The sequence below is a fragment of the Eumetopias jubatus genome, unplaced genomic scaffold (genome assembly GCF_037043125.1).
Source record: "Eumetopias jubatus isolate StellerSeaLion01/CBP00866 unplaced genomic scaffold, mEumJub1_p1.0 scaffold_1, whole genome shotgun sequence".
NCBI classification, from domain to species: Eukaryota; Metazoa; Chordata; class Mammalia; order Carnivora; family Otariidae; genus Eumetopias; species Eumetopias jubatus.
Window position 1 is genome coordinate 125942284 of NW_028274807.1, and position 18689 is coordinate 125960972.

An 18689-nucleotide genomic window follows, 5' to 3' on the forward strand; every position below is an offset into this window, starting at 1 on the left:
GGTTCCTTGGAAAGCCACCCTGCTTACTAGTTCCCAGGCTGAGTGAATGGGGGAAAAAGGAGCATGCCTCCATCCCAGCCTGTGGCCAATGGCAAGGACGTATTTTCAAGTGAACATGGGCCCAAGCGAGAGCAGCATCTTGTCTTACACCAACTTCCTCTGATTGTTCATATATGGTTCTTGCCTCACTCGGGCTCTTGGGGTTCAAGGAAGAGCTGGGTGTGGGTGGTGAGAATTCTTGGGGCCGGCGGGGGGCCTCCTGCTTGGTGCTGCCCCAGCTGAACCCCTCTCTTCTTGTTTTGCAGTCGGGAAGACGTCTCTGATCACGCGGTTCATGTACGACAGCTTCGACAACACGTACCAGGTGAGGTCCTGGGTGCCCCTGCCCGCCCCCCTCCCCCCGTGTCTGCAGCCAAGACAGCCGCCTAGAGACCATGCTGGCCTCTCCCCAGGGCTTGCTCACGCTGGACGAGAACACGATGGTGCTGGGGCCCCTGGACGTCTATTTTGCCTCGGAAAAGCTTCCCCTCTGTGTGCTGGCCCCAGCCCAGTAAAGACCCAGAGCCCTTTTGAAAATCCAAACCCTGGTAAAGGAAACACTTTCAAGAGGGAAATTCTAAAAACAGAGAGAGGACACGTTTCAGTCTCTGTTCTCTTGCTCCCCGTGGGCAGGTCTAAACCATCACAGTGTTTGGTACCTTGGAGTGTCGTCATGTAGAGGAGAATGGATAGGCAAGATGTAAAACGAGGGAGATGAAAATTAGAGCAGTAAGAAAACTTGCCCCTCAAGCGTGGGTGTGTTTGCTGGACCTCTACACACAGGCACGTGCATGTGTGTGAGCACGCACGGTTGCTGAGGCACTTCCTTCCCAGAGAGAGGCTGGTTGTGATGGGCTTGCACTGCTGTTCGAGGGCAGGAGGCTGGACAGAGGGACCTCTGTGGCTCCTGGCTCTCAAGAGAGGTCTGGGGCCAACCAGTGGCCCATAGGTAGCTCCAGGAGGCCCAAAGACTGAGCTCCTGGGAATTAGTAACATTGCACTCTCCTGGCCTTACTGGTGAGTCAGGAGGATTGTGCAGATGAAATGAATTTCCCCTGCAACTATGGCTTTTTGTGAAAGGCACCAAGTTGCATCATTTCAACTATTTTTAAGGAAAAAGAGATATTTTCTTCCTTAACAAGGAGACAAATAATCATTTTTCTCAGCCAGTGGGTTCTGTAAGATACTAGTTACAAGAGATGTTAGCTGGTGTTACTTGAGAAGAAAAGGTAGGGACGAAGGTTCAGTGCTTATACAGATTTAGGGAACACCGGTAAACAAAAGCCAGTCGACTTTTCTACTGCAGGACTTCTCAAGGCTTTTACTACATGGATACATGGTTTTGATCTGCTGGTAGAGGGATATAGTGTGCATGATCTCCCAGATGTGTTTGATCATGAATCCTTTTGTTCCGGAGCCCTCAGAGGACACGTGTTTATAGCACAAACTGGGGACTCCTGTGCAAAGAGGTCCCTCTCTTCCCTGGACTCAGAGAGGATGCGGAGCCCAGCTCGGTGCAGATTACAGTCCTGTGTCTGCTCTTTAGTCTGTCTGTCTCCCTCAGGACCAGTCCTCGTGTTTGCCTCACTACACTCTCTGCCTCCTCTAATTCCCTGCTTTTCCTCTGCTGTGTCTGAAATACCAGATAACTAATGGCCTGGGGAGGAGTTGCCGCTCTGGGAGGGGGCCCTGAGTTCTCTGCACAACCCTGGGCACTGGCTTTAGAATGTGTCGTGGCCACACTTTGTCTTCATTGTGTTCTCTCCAGGCTGGGCCCGAGGCCTCCCCATAAGGGAGTTCTGCCACATCGGTCTTCCTTTGAGATTACAGTTCTAACAGACTTCCAGTCTGAAGTCTAACTGGGTATGCATTTATTTGTGTGTGTGCGTGTTTGTATATGAATGACCTTGCAGATATTATTTTGATTATTTGATTTTTTAAAAAATACTAAGTTATTTATAATGCCGCTCGTTTGTGTCCCATTGGAAACAATGGGACTCTTGGCTGGCTACTGTTCTTGGTTGTAGGTAGCAGCAGATACGGCCCCAGGGCCTTTGCAGTGACCAGTGATTCTCATGGGCTTGGATCAAGACCTCGACTCCTCCCATGTCCTTTGAGTTTCTCAGAATCTCCCCCTACCTCCATCTCCATTGTCCTCTCGTATTGCGTACTGCTTGCCTGCATCCTGTGGTCCTGCAGGCCTCTCCACTCGCTGCTCCCCACACAGGCGACAGTCACACCTCCGCACTTTGGCTCATAGTGTCACCTCAGCTGGAATGACCTTCCCTCTCCACTTCTCTGCTGTATAACATTCTTCTGAATCATCAAGACTCAGAGCACTTGTTTGCTCTGCAGATGGGGCCCTCCCTCGTCTCTCTGCTACGGCGCACTCTGCCCTAGCACGTTGTCTGCAGGTCTCCATTAGTCTCCCGGTTCCACAAGAACTCCTGTGTGCTCTGGCCCCTTGGAAGGGCTCTGCGTTTGGCTGAGGCCAGGACCCCTCAGATCTGCCACTGCATTCGTAGGCCCAGCATAGGGCCTGGCCATCGCTGGTGTCAAGCGCCTTCTGGTACCAAAGTGGCTTGGAGAGGCACTCTCTGCCTTGGTTTTCAGACCCCGCCAGGCCAAGAGGCCACAGGGGCCACATGTCTTGGTGAGAAGGAGAGAAAGCCCAAAGGTGAGCAAGACCTTCCCCACCTGGGGCTTTTTTGACTTTGTTATTGCAGCAGATAGAATTTCTTTCCCAATGCTCTTTAAAATGGTAATTAAGCTGGGAGGCCAGGGATCCAAATCTGTGCATACACAGGCCATTTTAATGAACTCTCTGGAGAAAGAGAGGGGGAAATGGTATTGTTTATTTTGTTTTTCTGAAGATGGTGGCAGAGACACTTGGGAAGTAGACAAGATCCCCAAGGGCTCTGGGGAATGTTCCTGGTTGTCCCTGGCCACTCCCCACCAACCCCCTCAGACATCCTCTTCATCAGCCAGCAGAGCCCCCCACCGCCCCATTAGCTGAGACACTCAGTTCCCAGGACAGAATCATCCCTCCCTCTCTCCCATCCTTTTGTATGCTTCTGGCTCTCATCTCTGTGTTCCTCATTCACTCATTCTGACAGCAGATGTTTGTCAAGTGCCTTCTTTGTGTCTGGAGGGACAGTGGGAGGCCCTCAGCCAGGGCGGGGGGGGGCGGGGGGGTTCAACCTCAGGCTGGGTGGCAGTGCGTGAGCCCTCCCTCAGTCTGGGACTGGACAAGCCTGAGGCCCTGAGGGGCTGGCGTGAGGACTTGTGGGGACCAGGGGCATGCAGAGCTGGGTTTCTTTGTTCCACCCCTTGGAGGGGTCCTGTCTGCCTGGCAGGCCCCGGGGGTTGCCACCTTGTCAGCTGGCAGGCCTCAGGAGACCAGGCCCCCTGCCACCTCCTGCCTGGCATGGCCCCTGCTCCACACATATGCCCCTTGTTCTCCTCTTGACACATTTGCTAACCAGCCTCTCACCACCCGCCCCCCATCACCCCATCTAAAGCCATTCACCTGAAGAAGCCAAAGATCAAGACTTACAGCCTGGTGAGATGAACGTCTGCAGTAATTCTCTTGTATAAAACCCCAACTAAAAAACTGCTTTCAGAAGTTGTCGTAGAAGACAACTTCTGGTACCTGCACTGTGGTAAGACTTGACTCCCTGTGTGTAGGCCCGATGGAACACACCTGCAGGCCTGGTCCTCGGGCCACCCGTTGGAAACCTGCACTGGCGCCATGACGGGAGGTTTCACGCCCCTGCGGGGGTCACTGGGAGCAGAGGCCAGGACCTGGAAGCAGCAGTCTTCCGGGGTTTCTCACGGGTCCCTCAGGGGCTCTCTGTCTCGGCTGTATATTAGCACCACCTGGGGGGAGACGACCCAGAGACCCACAGGCCATCTCAGGCTGTAGCATTTTTTAAATCTCTGAGGTGTTGGAGATGACCTTCTAGCCAAGGCCAGAGCCAGCGGCCTGTCGCTAGATTTCCCACCGCAGCACAAGTTAGGAGACCGCTGACCCAAGGGGCTGCTTGGGGTGAGGGCCCCGACCCTGCTGGAGCTTACTTGGTGGCTCCAAGAGCACAGGACCCTTTCTGAAGGACTGGGAGGCTTCGCCTGTGCTGGGTCCCTCCAGGGATCCCACAGAGCCTGTGGGAAAGGAAGAGGACGGCTGCGTCTGCTGTGCCGGCCCAGGCCGGGGGTTGTCCGAGGAGCCCTCACCCCTCAGCGATCTGCACCATCACTGCCGGCTCTGCCCGAGGCTTTCCTCTTCCCTCTGGGCTCTGGATTTGCTTCCTGCGGCTGCCGTAGCAAATGACCACAAACTGAGTAGTTTTAAACAACAGAATTTAATTTCTCACTGTTCTGGAAGCCAGAAGTCTAGAATCAAGATGTGGCAGAGCCACACTCCCTCTTAAGGTTCTGGGAGAAAAATCCTTCCTTGCGCCTCCCCCCCCCCCCCCAGCGGCAGGCAACTGCAGGTCGCAGCTCCTTGTCCTGAGGCCGTGAAGCTCCAGTCTCTGCCTCCGTCTTCATGTGGCCTTCTCCTCTCTGGGCCTCTGTGTGTCCTCCCCTCTTCTTAAAGGGACAGCACTCGTTAGATTTAGGGGCCTCTCCCAAATGCAGGATGATTCTTCGTCTTGAGATTCTTAACTGATTACATCTACAAAGACCCTATTTCCAAATAAGGTCACATTCTGACGTTCCAGGTGGACATGAATTTGGGGTGGGACATTCTTCAACCCACTACAGCACCTCCCAGTCTGATCCCATTGGGGGTCAGACCTTCTGGCCTGGGCCTCAGCACTCTCTGGAGCTTCAGACAAGGCAGGGATTGGTGGCCGTTCTAGTGGGCACGGAAAGTTTCTGGGAGGGGAGCATGGGACAATATCACTGTAGCTATGCTGGAGGGAGGAATGATTATGTGCTAAAGGAGGAGCCTTTGTGGAAGTCCAAAGTGTAATGATGTGTGTGTGTGGTGCGGAGGGGTCTGCCTATTGCTGTGGAGGGTAAGAGTGGGGCCTTTGGATGGATTATTGGCAGGCTGCATTTTGATGTTCATGGGCCTTACACACTTTTGCCTTTATGGGTACTTTGCTTCTTCCTTCCTTAAATATATATATGTGTGTGTGCGTGTGTGTATATATATATGAAACTATATTTTACAACTGTTGCTAAAAGAACATATAATCCAGACTAGATTCATTATTACATATTTATTATTATGTTCATTTTTCTTTTGATTTTAAAAGAAATTAAAAGTTAAAAAATATTTTTTTGGCCTCCTAAAAGTACCCTGGGCCCTAGGCTCTGAGCCTGCCCTGCCTTGTGGATACACAGGCCCAGATGTTGGGACTATGGAAGGCCCTGGAAGCTCAGAGAGGCTTGGGCTCATGAGGCAGGAAACAGAAAGCTATTGAGGGTTCCTACTGTGGGTACTGATGGGAGTAAAGATTTCAGAGATTGTAGAAGCCAGATGTGGAGCACTGGGCTGGGGCAGGGGTGATGGTTGCAGGTGGGGCTCACACAGACCTGGATGCAGCTCTGTGGGGCAGGGCAAGGAGGAGTGTGACTGAGCAGTTATGTAGGGCTGTATAGGAGATGAGTGAGGGGCCTAGGCCAAGGACAGAGACACTATAGGGCAGTAGAAGGGATGAGTGAACAGAGAGGGTCTGTGGGATGCAGAAGAGGGAGGGGCCAGAGTGGGCCCTGGGTTTCTGTCCAGACACCCTGGAAGACCATCAGTGCCATCAGCACCAAGAGAAACAAAGAGTCTAGTGGGAAAGAATGATGGAACAGCCAAGCGAAGGTGTTTGAAAATGACTGTTACGTGGGGCAGACCCTCGAGTGGTTGCGCAGAAGCTGGATTCCTGAAGCTCTAAGAACTGATGAGTCTTGTGGGTTGGAGTGTAGAAAGGAGGTGGAGGACCAGAGGGCCTCTCTCCACAGAATCTAAGATGCTGTGCATCTGTATGTAGTGTTCAGGTAACCGCCCAGCACCTGGGGGAGACAGGGATAGGATTTTCTGCCCCTGGTGGAGGTGGTCAGAGTGGGGTCACACATTCCCTTTTACCTCAGCTCTTTCTTTCTCCTTCAAAATGATTCTGCATGCAGAGGAGGCTTGGGGTCAGATCCCGGGTCTATCGCTTAGCTCAGAGACCCTGGACCAGCATCCTGCTTTCTTAGTGTTGCATTCTCTTTTAACCTGGAAATTATTTGGATAGGATTTAACCCCTCTATCACCTAGACCAGTTGCCTCAAACTTTGGCAGTAAGAATGTGGTTAATTTGTATTTTGACCGTAGCTCACATCGGTCTTAAAGTCAGGATGATGGAAAATCATAGGGCAGAAGTACCGTTGACATAGATATGCATTACGATATACTATGTAGGGAAGCAGAACAGAATAAAAAGTCGCAGACACCAGCACCAGCCCTGCCACCAGCTGGGTTGATGGTGACGAGACGGCGTGAACAAGAACTCGCTAACAGAGGGTCGGCCGGGCAACCACGGGCCTCCCCACCATGCCTGTGCTTGCACCTGCGCAGTGCGTGGCAGCTCCACCAGAAGCTGCTGTGCTCGGACCTCGGACCCTGGTCCTCACTTAACTCTAGCGACAGGACGATTTATAGCGTGGAGTAAATGCCCCTGAGTGCCAGGCAGCTTGGCAAGATGACCCTGCCCTCAGAAGAGCCCCCTGGGGTACCACCAGTTCCCCCCGCCCCATGGTCTGTCTGGAAGTGATCTGGTTCTGGACTGAGGGCACACCTGCTCTTGCTCTGACATCTTGTCTTCCCCCCCCCAACTCCTGTCCTCTGCCCTTCCCGCCTCTCTTTTGTTGAGCATATACAAGTTAGGAATGGGGTCACCTCCTAGCACAGAAAGCTGCCTAGTGGTGGCTTGAGAAGAGGGGTTGAGGTTTTCCAGGTGCAAGCAGTCATGGCGGGAATGAGGCGGCACAGCTGCACAATCCTGCTGCCAAGCCTTGGGCTCTTGCGCTCACTCTGTTCCTCCTTCCGCTATGTGGGTTCCCACGTGCATGCAGGCTGGCTGTTACTGCCCCAGACATCACCTCTGCATTCAGGGCAGAAAGAGAAAGCAAGAGCTTCCCTGGAATGCCCTCCCCCCACCCCAGCAGACTGCAGCCCATGTCTTATTGGCCAGAATTGGGTCACCCCATCACCCTTAGCCTTTGGAGAGGCTGGGAAAGCAGAAGGTCACTTTGACTGTCTGTAGGCAAGTAAGGGAGTAAGAGATGGCCAGTGGGTATTGGGTGAGTCCACCAGCAGCACCTGCTACATTCTGTAAGTGCAAGGGATTCATGATGCTGTTCTGTGCCCCAGATATCAGTGGTCTGTCCTGTTCACTGGGTAGGTTACCCTTAGATGGCTCTTAGACACCCTCAAAAGTCCACCATTTGGAGCATCTCTGTCCCTGTTAAGGAGAGGGCTTTTGTGCTTGGAGCCTTTCGTGGCCCTCTGGGAAGCCTCCGAGGGAGTGTCAGGCCACACATCCCCGGTCTGCGTGGCTTTTGAAGGGATTGACTGATTTTGCTGAAATTTAACCCCTTATTTCAAGTCAGAAGGTACGTACTGTTTGGTTGACCTTTCAGACCCCAGGAGATAAAAAAGAGCAATTGGTATAAAATACTTAAATTGGGTGGTGATGGGCACAAGCCACTCTCCACTGGGAGGAAAGTGACCCCAGGACTGTGCAGACTTTGAAGCTGAAGTGGCTGAAAGAAGCCAGTGGCCTCCTGAGTCAGCATCCCCTCCCCCAGAGCACAGTGCTTAGCTGCTGGGGAGGACAGACCCTGCCCAACATGTTTTCCACAGGCTGCTGCCTTCTTCCCCCACAGTGCCCACTTGCCAGTCTGAAGCCTTAAGTTTTGCCAGCCTTATTTGCATGCTAATTTGCATGACTGCCCTATACTCTCATCTGACAGCTTCATTGTCAAGGGCTTGTCCTGCCTAGCTGCTTTCTGCCACTTATGGATGCTTCCCCAGCCAAGGGCCAAGGCCTGGCCAAGGCTAGGAAGACACACATGCACTCCTTTTCATGATTTCTCTTCCTGAGAAGTCTTGAGTCAATTTATGCAAATCACCATGCAGACTTCCTTGTTTTATTTTATTACTTTATTACTGTGTCTTGTCAGAATGTGGATGCAAAATTACATTTCATAATAAATGCACATAGCAAAAAAGATTTCAACAAGTGCCTCAGGAAGCATCTCTTTTCTTGGGGATCCACTGGGCCGATGGCTCTCTTATGCAGAGAGAGGCGTGTAATGGACCATCGTTCTGCACTGTGTCTGAGTCCCCATTGACACTGTGTAACACCACCTTCAGAAGAAGGTCGATGGAGACATGGCTGGGAAATCTGTGTTTGTTAAGATTTCTCATATTTTGTATAAAATGAAATGCCTGCCATTTTTCATACACAGGGCAGTTTGGAAACATGATACTAAAGGAATAAGTAGTGGAGTGCAGAGTGCAGCCCAGCCTCCTGGGGAGGGCAGCAGGCAGCATAGCTGAGGAGGGGAGGGGAGGATCATGGATCATGGACTGGCAGGAGAGCCCAGCCCCCAAAATCAAGCCTGCTGCCCATGTGTCTTGGTATCCTCTTTGCATTCCTGTGGCATAGTTACCAGCAAGACTAATTTATTTATAAGAGGAAATGAAGTACTGAGAATGAATACTTTGACTCAGACTCCATGACAAGCTAGAAGAGAGATGTGGTCTCCTTTAGAACCCAGTCAGCCTTCCCTGAAGCCCTGGGAACACTAGTTTTTTAATAAGGGATGTTAACAGGGATTATAAGCACAAAGTTTCCTAGAGCAAGGAAGCTTGGCAAATGTTGGATTCCGTGTAATTGTTCCTGTTTCTTTAGTGCGGGACTTCTCAGAGCCTTTACTGTGGAGTGTGTTTTATGGCTTTCCACTAGGAGCTAGAGTATGCAGCCTTTCTCAGAAACACTTGATTACAGTTTACCTTTGTCCTGTAGGTCGCTGCATGGGGATGTATTTCCCATAGCCAGTTTAAGAAACGTGGGAGGGTCTTCTTTGCGGTGGGTTTCTACAGCTTCTCTCAGAAATCCTCTGGTCAGCTGGTCAGTCCTCATTTTTGTTTATGCAGAGTACCTATGTGTAGTCTAACTCATGTGATCTGCAGTCCTTGGAGGAGGCTATGATTATCCCCATTTTAGAGAGGAGACGCTTCCAACCCAGTGTTTTTCCAAAGCCCATCACAGAGTACTCAGACCCTGTCAAAGCATTGGCAGAGGTCACTGAAAACAGCACATGATCCCAACCAGGTCCATTTGGTGAAGGTGGGGTACTCTGCTAGCAGCATCCTCTGGGACTGGCCATGGTCAGCCCAGGGAGGCGTTGAAGGAAGCCTACATTTGCTGGCAGAAATCTGCCCTTTCCTTCTCTCCAAGGGCCTGTGAAGGCTCCCGGTCACCTCAGCTTCTGAGCCTCCTGGCAGCACCAGGGCTGTGAGCATATCATGGATCTGGGCTTTACCTTCAAAGCAGAAGTGACCCTCTCCCCACCCCACACTCACCCACGCAAGCATAACACACCCATTCCTACCCGCATACACATACTTGTACATGCAAATGAATATGTAGTTGCATGCACACGTGTGTATCTCCGCTTGTCCATGGGTCTACCCATCCTTGTTCATCAGCACACACACCCCTTTGTGACATGTGCGGGCCTTCAAGAGGGAGTGTGGGTTGTGGTAGGTAAGAGGGAATCACTGAGGATTCTGCCTGGGTGGCTAATTGTTCTTCTTGCTTGGTGTCCCCCTATCATCCTGTCAGATAATTTCTGTTGATCTGTTTTCACATTTGCTGTTTCATCTCATATGTGCCGTCAAGCCCATCAGTGATTTTAAAATTTCAGATATTTATTTTTCAGTTCTAAGTTTGTATTTGGTTCTCCTGTATAGTTTCTCTTTTTCTGCTGAGATTTTTTTTTTAATCTGTGCCTTGGTTATGAGCATATTTCTCTATATATTTGAGCATAATCATATTAGCTACTTTAAACTGTTTGCTACCTTCAGTATCTGGGTCACCTCAACATTGGTCTCCACCTGTTCTCTTTTTTCTTGAATATGGTTTGCACTTCATATGCTCAGTAAATCAAGATTTATCCTACATGTTGTGATTAATACTGTGGCTTCTGTTTGTTCCTTTGGAAGAATATTTGTGGATCCAGATTCTCCATTCGCTTCCCTGTAGTAGGCAACAAATTAAAGTCCTATCAGATTTGTTTGTTCTGTTTTGTTTTCCGATTTAGGTAGGCTGCTTGGGGTCGGCTTGGGTCGTTCAGAGATTTGGGCAGCTTTCATATGTAGAATTTGGAGTGCCCTCCCTGTGGCTTTCTCATGTTTAGGATTTCCCACATTTTCTGGCTGTTGTGGTGGCTTTGGGATCTGGCTTGTTTCTCAAATAGTAGGACTGTGGGTTTCTTGCCAAATTTTAGCGACCCCTGAGCTCCAGCCAGGGCTGCCCTCAGGTGAGTGAGCAGTCATAATATAAACAGGAACTTCACCCAGGGCTGTTCCCGTTTTTTTAAGTTGACTCCCCTCCAGTTTCTACCTGCTTTTGGTCCCTTTGCAGTGCCTTCAGATAATTGTTCGTTGTATTCTGTTCAGAGTTTATAATAGCAATCTGCAAGCAGGTTGGTCTGATAGGAGCTCTGCCATGACGGAAATCAGAACTCTCCCATTCCCTCCATCTGGGCTTTTCTCCCCACATTTCCCATCCTCCACTACACCCCCATTTTCACCTGCTGGAAAGTTAGTATTCACTCGAGGACTTGCATATTTCCCTCATCTTGCCTCAGGAAATCAGAAGCAGGGTCCCCCTTCTCTTAGAGTCCTTCTCACCACACTGGTCCTTTCCATCCGTCAAGGACCACAGTTCTGTGTGCTAATCTTAGCTCCTCAGAAAGGTTGGAAGTGCAGGGATGGGTCTGAAACTCTGACTAGGCATTAACCATGTGGAGGAGCATTCCAGGGCAGGCAACAGCTGCTCATGGGCAGGGATGGGGGCTCGTTCAGCTCTGTGACCAACACATAGTAGGCATTCGAGGATGAGAAAGTGAGTATTACTTACTTGCAGTGCTTGCCAGAAAGGAGCTGCCCAGGGTCTGAGAGATGGGCTCCAGCTGGCAATGGTGTGGGGCCAACTGCTTGTGCCTTGTGTCTGGGAAAATGGATGATGCCAAGGAGCTAGAAATTTCCTGGTAACCAAGGCCCAGCCAAGGCCATCTTAAAAGTTCTTGTTTTTGCTCAGTCCTTAGAGAGCTGACTTTTGTTGTCCTTGTTAAAATGCAAATGCAGTTCCTCTTAGGTGGGCTCTGCTGAGCTATTATGGCTAATGACCCTAAGAGTCTGACAATAGGAAGCCAGACAGGATGTGACCCTTGTGCAAACCCAATGACAGCTTCAGGGGGCAGTGACAGATTCAGAAATGAAGGGATTTTGGGAAGCTGAGTAGTCAAAAGCAGAGGCTTTGCAGTAAGGGAGACCTGCATTCAAATCCTGCTTCTGCCACACAAGTCACCCGTGTGACCTTAGTTTCTGGAGGAGCCTTGGTTTCCTCATGAATAGCACCTTCTGTGTATATGGGCATCTCCCTCTGTCTCGCACCCCAGGTAGGGAGTCTGCCCCTCCTTCTGGATACCACAGCCTCCTCTGGCTGATTCCAGCGCAAGCTCAGAGTCTTGGCAGTTGTTTGCAAAACTTCACTGCACAAATGAATTATCTGTAGGCTTATCTGGAATTCTGGTTCAAGACTGACACCCCAGAGATTGTGCCTCTGTGTGTCTGGGTGGGACTCAGGCATCTGCAAGTTTAACAAGCTCCTGATGTGTTTCTGAAGCAAGTGGGCCATGCGCTACATGTTGAGAATCGCTGAATCACTGGCCAGTAGTAGAGACTGACCGGTATGAGAGCTTTCCAGTTTCATATAGAAACTGTTAAGTGAAGGGCCCTGAGGCCAACCGGAGGGCTCAGAAAATGACTTGCAGAGGAGCTGAATCTGAATAGGTTTTAAAGAAAACCTTCCTCTGGAAGGAAGAACCTTCCAGAGGAGGGAACAGCATTAGATAAGGCACAGAAACACAAAGTGACTTGTGTGTGTGGTATCTTGACCAGAGCATTATTATTAAAGTATAAAGTAAAAGCTGGACATGAGGGAAATGAGACCAGAGGAAGTGAAGGGCAGGCCCTGAACAGTTTGTAGACCAAGTGAAGTGTTTAGACTATTTTCTAGGGACAGTGAGGGAATGAAGTGATCAGATTTATGTTTTGGAAAGATAACCCTGGTGCTGGATGACAGATGAGTTATAAGGGGAGAGCCTGAGGGCAGAGAGACCAGTCAGGAAGCTGTTGAGGTTATTCAGACAAAAGAAGTCTGAGGTCTGAAGCCCGGGCAGTGCTGATGGGGATGCTGAGAATGGAGAGGCGAAATGCTCCAGGGGCAAAGTCATCAGCTCAGTGATTCTTCCGATTTGAGGGAGCAGACGAGAGAGCAGGTGAAGAGCAGCGACTCGGGAGGGCTTCCAGAGGCTTGGGCACCTGGGGTAGTGGAGGTGCCGTTGCTGGAGGGAGATGATGGGCTCCCTGTGGGACACACCGTGTCTAGTGAGATGTCTACTAAACAGTCGGATACCTGGACCTGAGGCTCAGGACAGAGGAAAGGCCTGCGATGTAGACTGAAGCTGTGAGAGTAATGAGGTCTCCTGACACAGGACAGAGAACACCAAGCAACATTTTAGGAACAGAGAAAGGAAGAAGTTCCTAGAAGAGATCAGTGCAGTAAGGCACGTCAAGCACCCCGCACGTTGGCTGGCAGAGGCTCAGTACTCGGATGTTTCGTCACCATTACTGTGCCTACCCCTGTTGTTGTATTAAAGGTAAATGCAGAGAGTCAAAGTGCTTTATACCTAATGCTGAAAAGTGAGATTTGAGGCCATCTTCTGAGAGAGAGCCATACTGAGGACGGAAGAACAGGGGAGCAGGTTATGACCTATCACTGATATGGATGGAAGTTGGGAGGTGATTGAGGACAAGTCACATGTTTTTATATTTACGCATTGATTTACCATTTGCGGTGATCTTCTATTCCTTCTTTAAAGATGCAAATTTCCATTCATAACATTTTCCTGTAGCCTAAAGCATTTCTTATAATTAGGGCCCACTGGTGACAGACTATCACAGCTTCCCCTTATCTGAAAATATTTTGCCTTCATTTCTGAACAAAAGTGACACTGGCCGTGGAATTGTGGGCTGACATGATGGTGGCGGTGATGCTGTTTCTTTAGGAACTTGAAAGATGCTTTTCCCCTGTCTTTTGTCTTCCATTGTTTCTGATGAGAAATCAACCATCATTCTTGGCATTATTCCCCTTGTGTATAATGTGTCTTTCTGTTTTCTGGCTGCTATCAAGGTTTTCTCTGTATTTTTGGTTTCAGCAGTTTGACTATGACGTGCCCAGGTGTGGTTTTCTTTTATCGTGTTGTAGGTTCACTGAACTTCTTGGTACCATGGGTTGATGTTTCTAACCAAACCGGAGAAAATTTTAGCTATTATTGTTTCAAAAGTCTTTTTGCTTATTCTGTCTACTCTATGGGACACCAATTGCATGTATAGCAGATCACTTGATACTGTCCTAGCAGTTCTGGAGACTGTTCATTTTTATTGTATCTTTTTTTTTCTCTCTGTGCTCCAGTTTGAACAATTTATTTTAGCCTCTCTTCAAGTTCACTGACCTTTCTTCTGCAGCGTTCTAGCTGCTATTAACACAAATCCTGTGCATTTTTAGTTCAGGTATTGTATTTTGTAGTGTTGAGGTTTTCAGTTTTTGTTCTTAGAATTTCCATATATCCCTCTTGAAATCCATCATTCATCTTTTCCTTTGTATTTGTAACATACTTTTAACAATTATTATAAAGTCTTTCTCTGCTCATCCAGCATCTGGTTCATTTGGGGTTCTGTTTTCTTGATTATGGCTTGAATTTCCTCCTCCTTCACATGTCTAAACCCTGTTTTATTGCGTAGTGGACATTGTGAAAACAGACATATCTTGGAGATACTGCAGGTTTGGTTCCAGACCGTAGCAGTAAAGTTGCGTATTCTGATAAAATGAAACAAGTGAATTTTTTGGTTTCCCAGTGAATATAAAAGTTATGTTTATACCACACCATAGTCTATTAAGCATATAATAACATTATGACTAAAAAAATAACATATGTACCTTACTTTAAAAAACTTTATTATTATAAAATACTGTCATCTAAGCTTTCAGCAAGTTGTAATCATTTTGCTGGGGTCTTGCCTCAGTATTGGTGGCTGCTGACTGATCAGGATGGTGATTGCTGAAGGTTGAGGTGGCTTTTAAAATAAGACAGCAATGAAGTTTGTCACAGCAATTGACTCTTTCACAAACGATTTCTCTGTAGCATGTGATGCTGTTTGATAGCATTTTTACCCACAGTAGAACTTCTTTCAGAATTGCAATCAGTCCTCTCAAATCCTGCTGCTGCTTTATCAACTAAGTTTATGAAAAATTCTCAGTCCTTTGTTGTCACTTCAACAGTCTTCACAGCATCTTCACCAGGAATAGATTCCATCTTAAGAAACCACTTTCTTTTCTCTTCCATAAGAAGCGAATCCTCATCTGTTCAAGTTGTATTGTGAGATTGCAGCAGTTCAGTTCCATCCTCAGGCTTCACTTCTAGATCTCTTGCTCCAGTTAACTTCTTCTGCTGAAGTCTTAAACCCTCCAAGTCATCCATGAGTGCTGGAATCAACTTCCAAACTCTTGTTAATGTTTATGTTTTGACCTCTTCCCATGAATCACAAACGTTCTTAATGGCATCTAGAATGGTGAATCCTTTCCAGAAGGTTTCAGTTCACTTTGTCCAGATCCATCAGGCGAACCGCAATCTCTGGCCGCTAGAGCCTTACGAAATGTATTTCTTTAATAATAAGACTTAAAAGTCAGAATTACAACTTGATCCATGGGCTGCAGGATGGTTGTTGTGTTAGCAGGCGCGAAAACAACGTTAATCTCATCGAACGTCTCTATCATAGCTCTTGGATGACTGGGTGCTTTGTTAATCGGCAATAATATTTTGAAAGGAATCCCTTTTTGCTGAGCAGTAAGTCTCAATAGTGGGCTTAAAATATTCAGTAAACCATGTTGTGAATAGATGTGCTGTCCTCCACGTTTTATTGTTGCATTTATAGAGCACAGGCAGAGCTTAATTCTTTAGGACCCTAGGATTTTGGAATAGTACATGAGCACTGCTTCAACTTAAAGTGACCATCTGCACTGGCCCTTAACAAGGGAGTCCTGTCTTTTGGAGCTTTGAAGCCAGGCATTGACTTCTCCTCTCTAGCTATGAAAGTCCTAGGGGTGCCTAGTTGGCTTAGTTGGTTAAGCATCTGCCTTCAGCTCAGGTCATGATTTCAGGGTCCTGGGATCGAGTCCTGCATCAGACTCCCTGCTCAGTGGGGAGCCTGCTTCTCCCTCTCCCTCTGTCCCTCCCCACTGCTCATGCTCTCTCCCTCTCTCCAATCAATCAATCAATCGTTAGCTAGCTATGAAAGTCCTAGACGGCCTCTTCTTCTAGCATAAGGCTGTTTTGTCTACACTGAAAATCTGTTACTTAGAGCATCCTCCTTCATTGGTTATCTTAGCTCGATCTTCTGGATCACTTGCTGTAGCTTCTACATCAGCACTTGCTGCTTCACCTTGCACTTTGACGTTATGAAGATGGCTTCTTCCCTTAAACCTGTGCTGGCTTCAGACTTTTCTTCTGCAGCTTTCTCACCTCTCAGTGTTCATAGAATTCAAGAGAGTCAGGGCCTTGCTCTGGATGAGGCTTTGGCTTAAGGGAATATTGTGGCTGGTTTGATCTTCCATTCAGACCACTAACACTTTCTCCATATCAGCGATATGGCTGTTTTCTTATTGCCCATGTGTTCACTGGAATAGCACTCTTAATTTCCTTCAAGAACTTTTCCTTTGTGTTCACAACGTGGCTAACCGTGTGGTGCAAGAGGCCTACCTTTCAACCTATCTCAGCTTTCGACATCCTTCCTCACTAAGCTGAATCATTTCTAGCTTTAGATTTAAAGTGAGAGATGGGCAGCTCTTCCTTTCACATGAACCCTTAGAGGCCATTGTGGGTTATTCATTGGCCTGATTTCCATATTGTTGTGTCTCAGGGAATAGGGAGGCCTGAGGCAAGGGAGAGATTGAAGAATGGCCAGTTGGTGGAATAGTCAGAATACACACAACATTTATGGATTAAGTTCGCTGTCTTATATGAGTGCAGTTCATGGCACTCCAAATCAATAATAGTAGTATCACCAAAGATCACTGATCACAGATGACCATAAAAAAATGTAATAATGATGAAAATTTTGAAATATTATGAGAATTATCAAAATGTGACAGACACAAAGTGAGCAAACGCTGTTGGAAAAATGGCCCCAATAGACTTGCTCTACACAGAGTTCCCACAGACCTTCAATTTGTGAAAAACAGTTACCTGCAAAGTACAATAAAGTGAAGCATAGTAACAAGAGGTGTGCCTGTAATAAGTTGTAGAGATTCTTGGATTCTGTTACCTTCCTCTGAAGAGTGTTGAGTTTTATTTTAATAGGCAGTTAAATTGTGGACAGTTTATCTTTTTTGGGAGGCGGGGCAGGGATTATTTACCATGTTTAAGTTTTGTTAAGAGAAGTCACTTTGGGTTTTTCCTTCAGTCCTCTGGTGTGACCCTCAGTCCTGAGATGAAACCCAGCCCTTCTGGGTTTCCCATGGAAAGCCTGAGGTGTTTACCAAGTCCTTCTAACTTATAGGACAAGGAAGGTACCTCAGGGGAAAAAATTGGTTAAATGTCAGATCTCACTTTGTTCTCTTCCTTCCTTCAGAGATTGTAACCCCTCCATTTTCTGCCAGCTTTTGATCACTCTTCAGTGCTTAAAAATTATTTCTTGTATTTTCCACAGTTTATAATAGTTATCTGTGGGAGGGTTAACTTGATAGAAACTACTCAGCCATTATTGGAAACTAAACATAGGAATATATTTTTGGGCCGAGCTGATGGTTCAGCCATTCCCAGGGACAATGCCTGTGCTTTGGCAAGAATCTGTACAGCCATGGAAAGGTTTGCTGTGGCTCAGTGGCCTAGCTTGGTGGGGACAGAGTGGTCCAGTTAAGGAACCAGATGTCTCTCTGATGTGGAAGAAGCATGGAAGTGGGACTAAAGGTGGGAGAGAGCTGGAGAGGGAGAAGGTTGGCCTCTTCCAGACTCTTTCCTCAGTACCATTCATGTGGTCAGGCTTTTGTGAGGAGCGATGGAGATAAAGTATGTGGGCCTCAGTAATGGCGTTTATGGTTGTGGAGGCCACTGAGTTGAGCTTTGCCAAGGCTTGATCCAAATGGCACAATTCTTGTCATCTGGCGACTTCTCAGTCCTCCATGGAAGCAGAAGTGGCCTGTGCCCACGTGAGGTAGATTGGGGTTGTCATTGTTACAAGAATGTCAAGAATTCTTATCACCATCACCGTCCATGTTGCCTATCTTTGAAGGATATGTTTCTCCATGGTTCTTTGGTCTATTGGTTAGACTATTGTTAGTCTGTGTTAAAAGAAACCCAAACTAACAGTAGCTTAAGCAAAATAGAAGTTTCATTCACTTTCACACAACAGTCTGGGTGTAAGCAGTCTAGGGTATTGAGGTGGCTTGCCTGGGTCAGAGATTCAGGCTTCCTCCATCTGGTGGCTCTGTCATCACTCCTATATCATCTTCATCTGGATGGGCCAGTGTGACTCACCACCACCTGTCTTCATTCTAAGCCGCAGGAAAGGGAAAGAGGGCAGCTGTGAGCATGTCCCCCACCCCCCATGAAGGACCCATCCCAGAAGATGCCTACATCACCTTCACATCCCACTGGCCAGAATTTAGCCACCTACCTGCAAAGGAAGTTGGGAAATCCCATCTTCATTTGGGACAGCCATTGAGCCATGTACACATCTAGAATCCTATTACAGTAGAAAAGGACGCTACATATCGGGGATAGCCAGCAGTCCCTGCCACCAATCCTGAGGTCACACGTACCCGGTTTTCAGCTCCAGGGTCACTTTACTGAAGGAGCTTGGCGCTCCCTGGGGAGCGCATGGAGCACTGATAAAGTGAGAGATTTCCACCTGGTCTGCACATTTCTCCTTAAGGGTAGGAGAAGATGAGGACTGTCACGCTTCATCCATTAGTGAATGTTGTGTGACTTAAGCCACTTGTCGATTCCAGACTTGTTCCCCAGTGACTACACCACATAGGAAAGGTGTGCCAAGCTGGGGTAGAAGGAGCCCAAGTGATATGAAGCTTTCAGTGCTGACCCTTGCAGCTCTGCCCCTGACTCATAAAGTCACACCAGGCATGCCCTTTAGCTTCCTTCCCTAGTCTTTCATCTCCAAAGTGAGCGGCTGGATTGGGTTATGTCTAAGGTGTGTGTCTAGCACCCATGTTCTAGAATTGTGAGATGCCTCGACACTCCACAACTTTGCATTAAAGCAGGTTTCTGGGGGGCATACAGCCACTTTAACTCCTTTG

At 48.1% G+C, this 18689-nt stretch overlaps 1 protein-coding gene across 2 annotated transcripts in view; it reads left to right on the forward strand.

Annotated features, from left to right (window-relative positions):
- Window positions 1-18689, forward strand: part of RAB6B (RAB6B, member RAS oncogene family) — a 56821-nt gene that overhangs the window by 26715 nt on the left and 11417 nt on the right. For both annotated transcript variants that reach the window (XM_028099212.2, XM_028099213.1), the window contains exon 2: window positions 306-364. In XM_028099212.2, the coding sequence (XP_027955013.1) occupies window positions 306-364 (59 nt within the window). The remainder of the gene's footprint in view (window positions 1-305; window positions 365-18689) is intronic.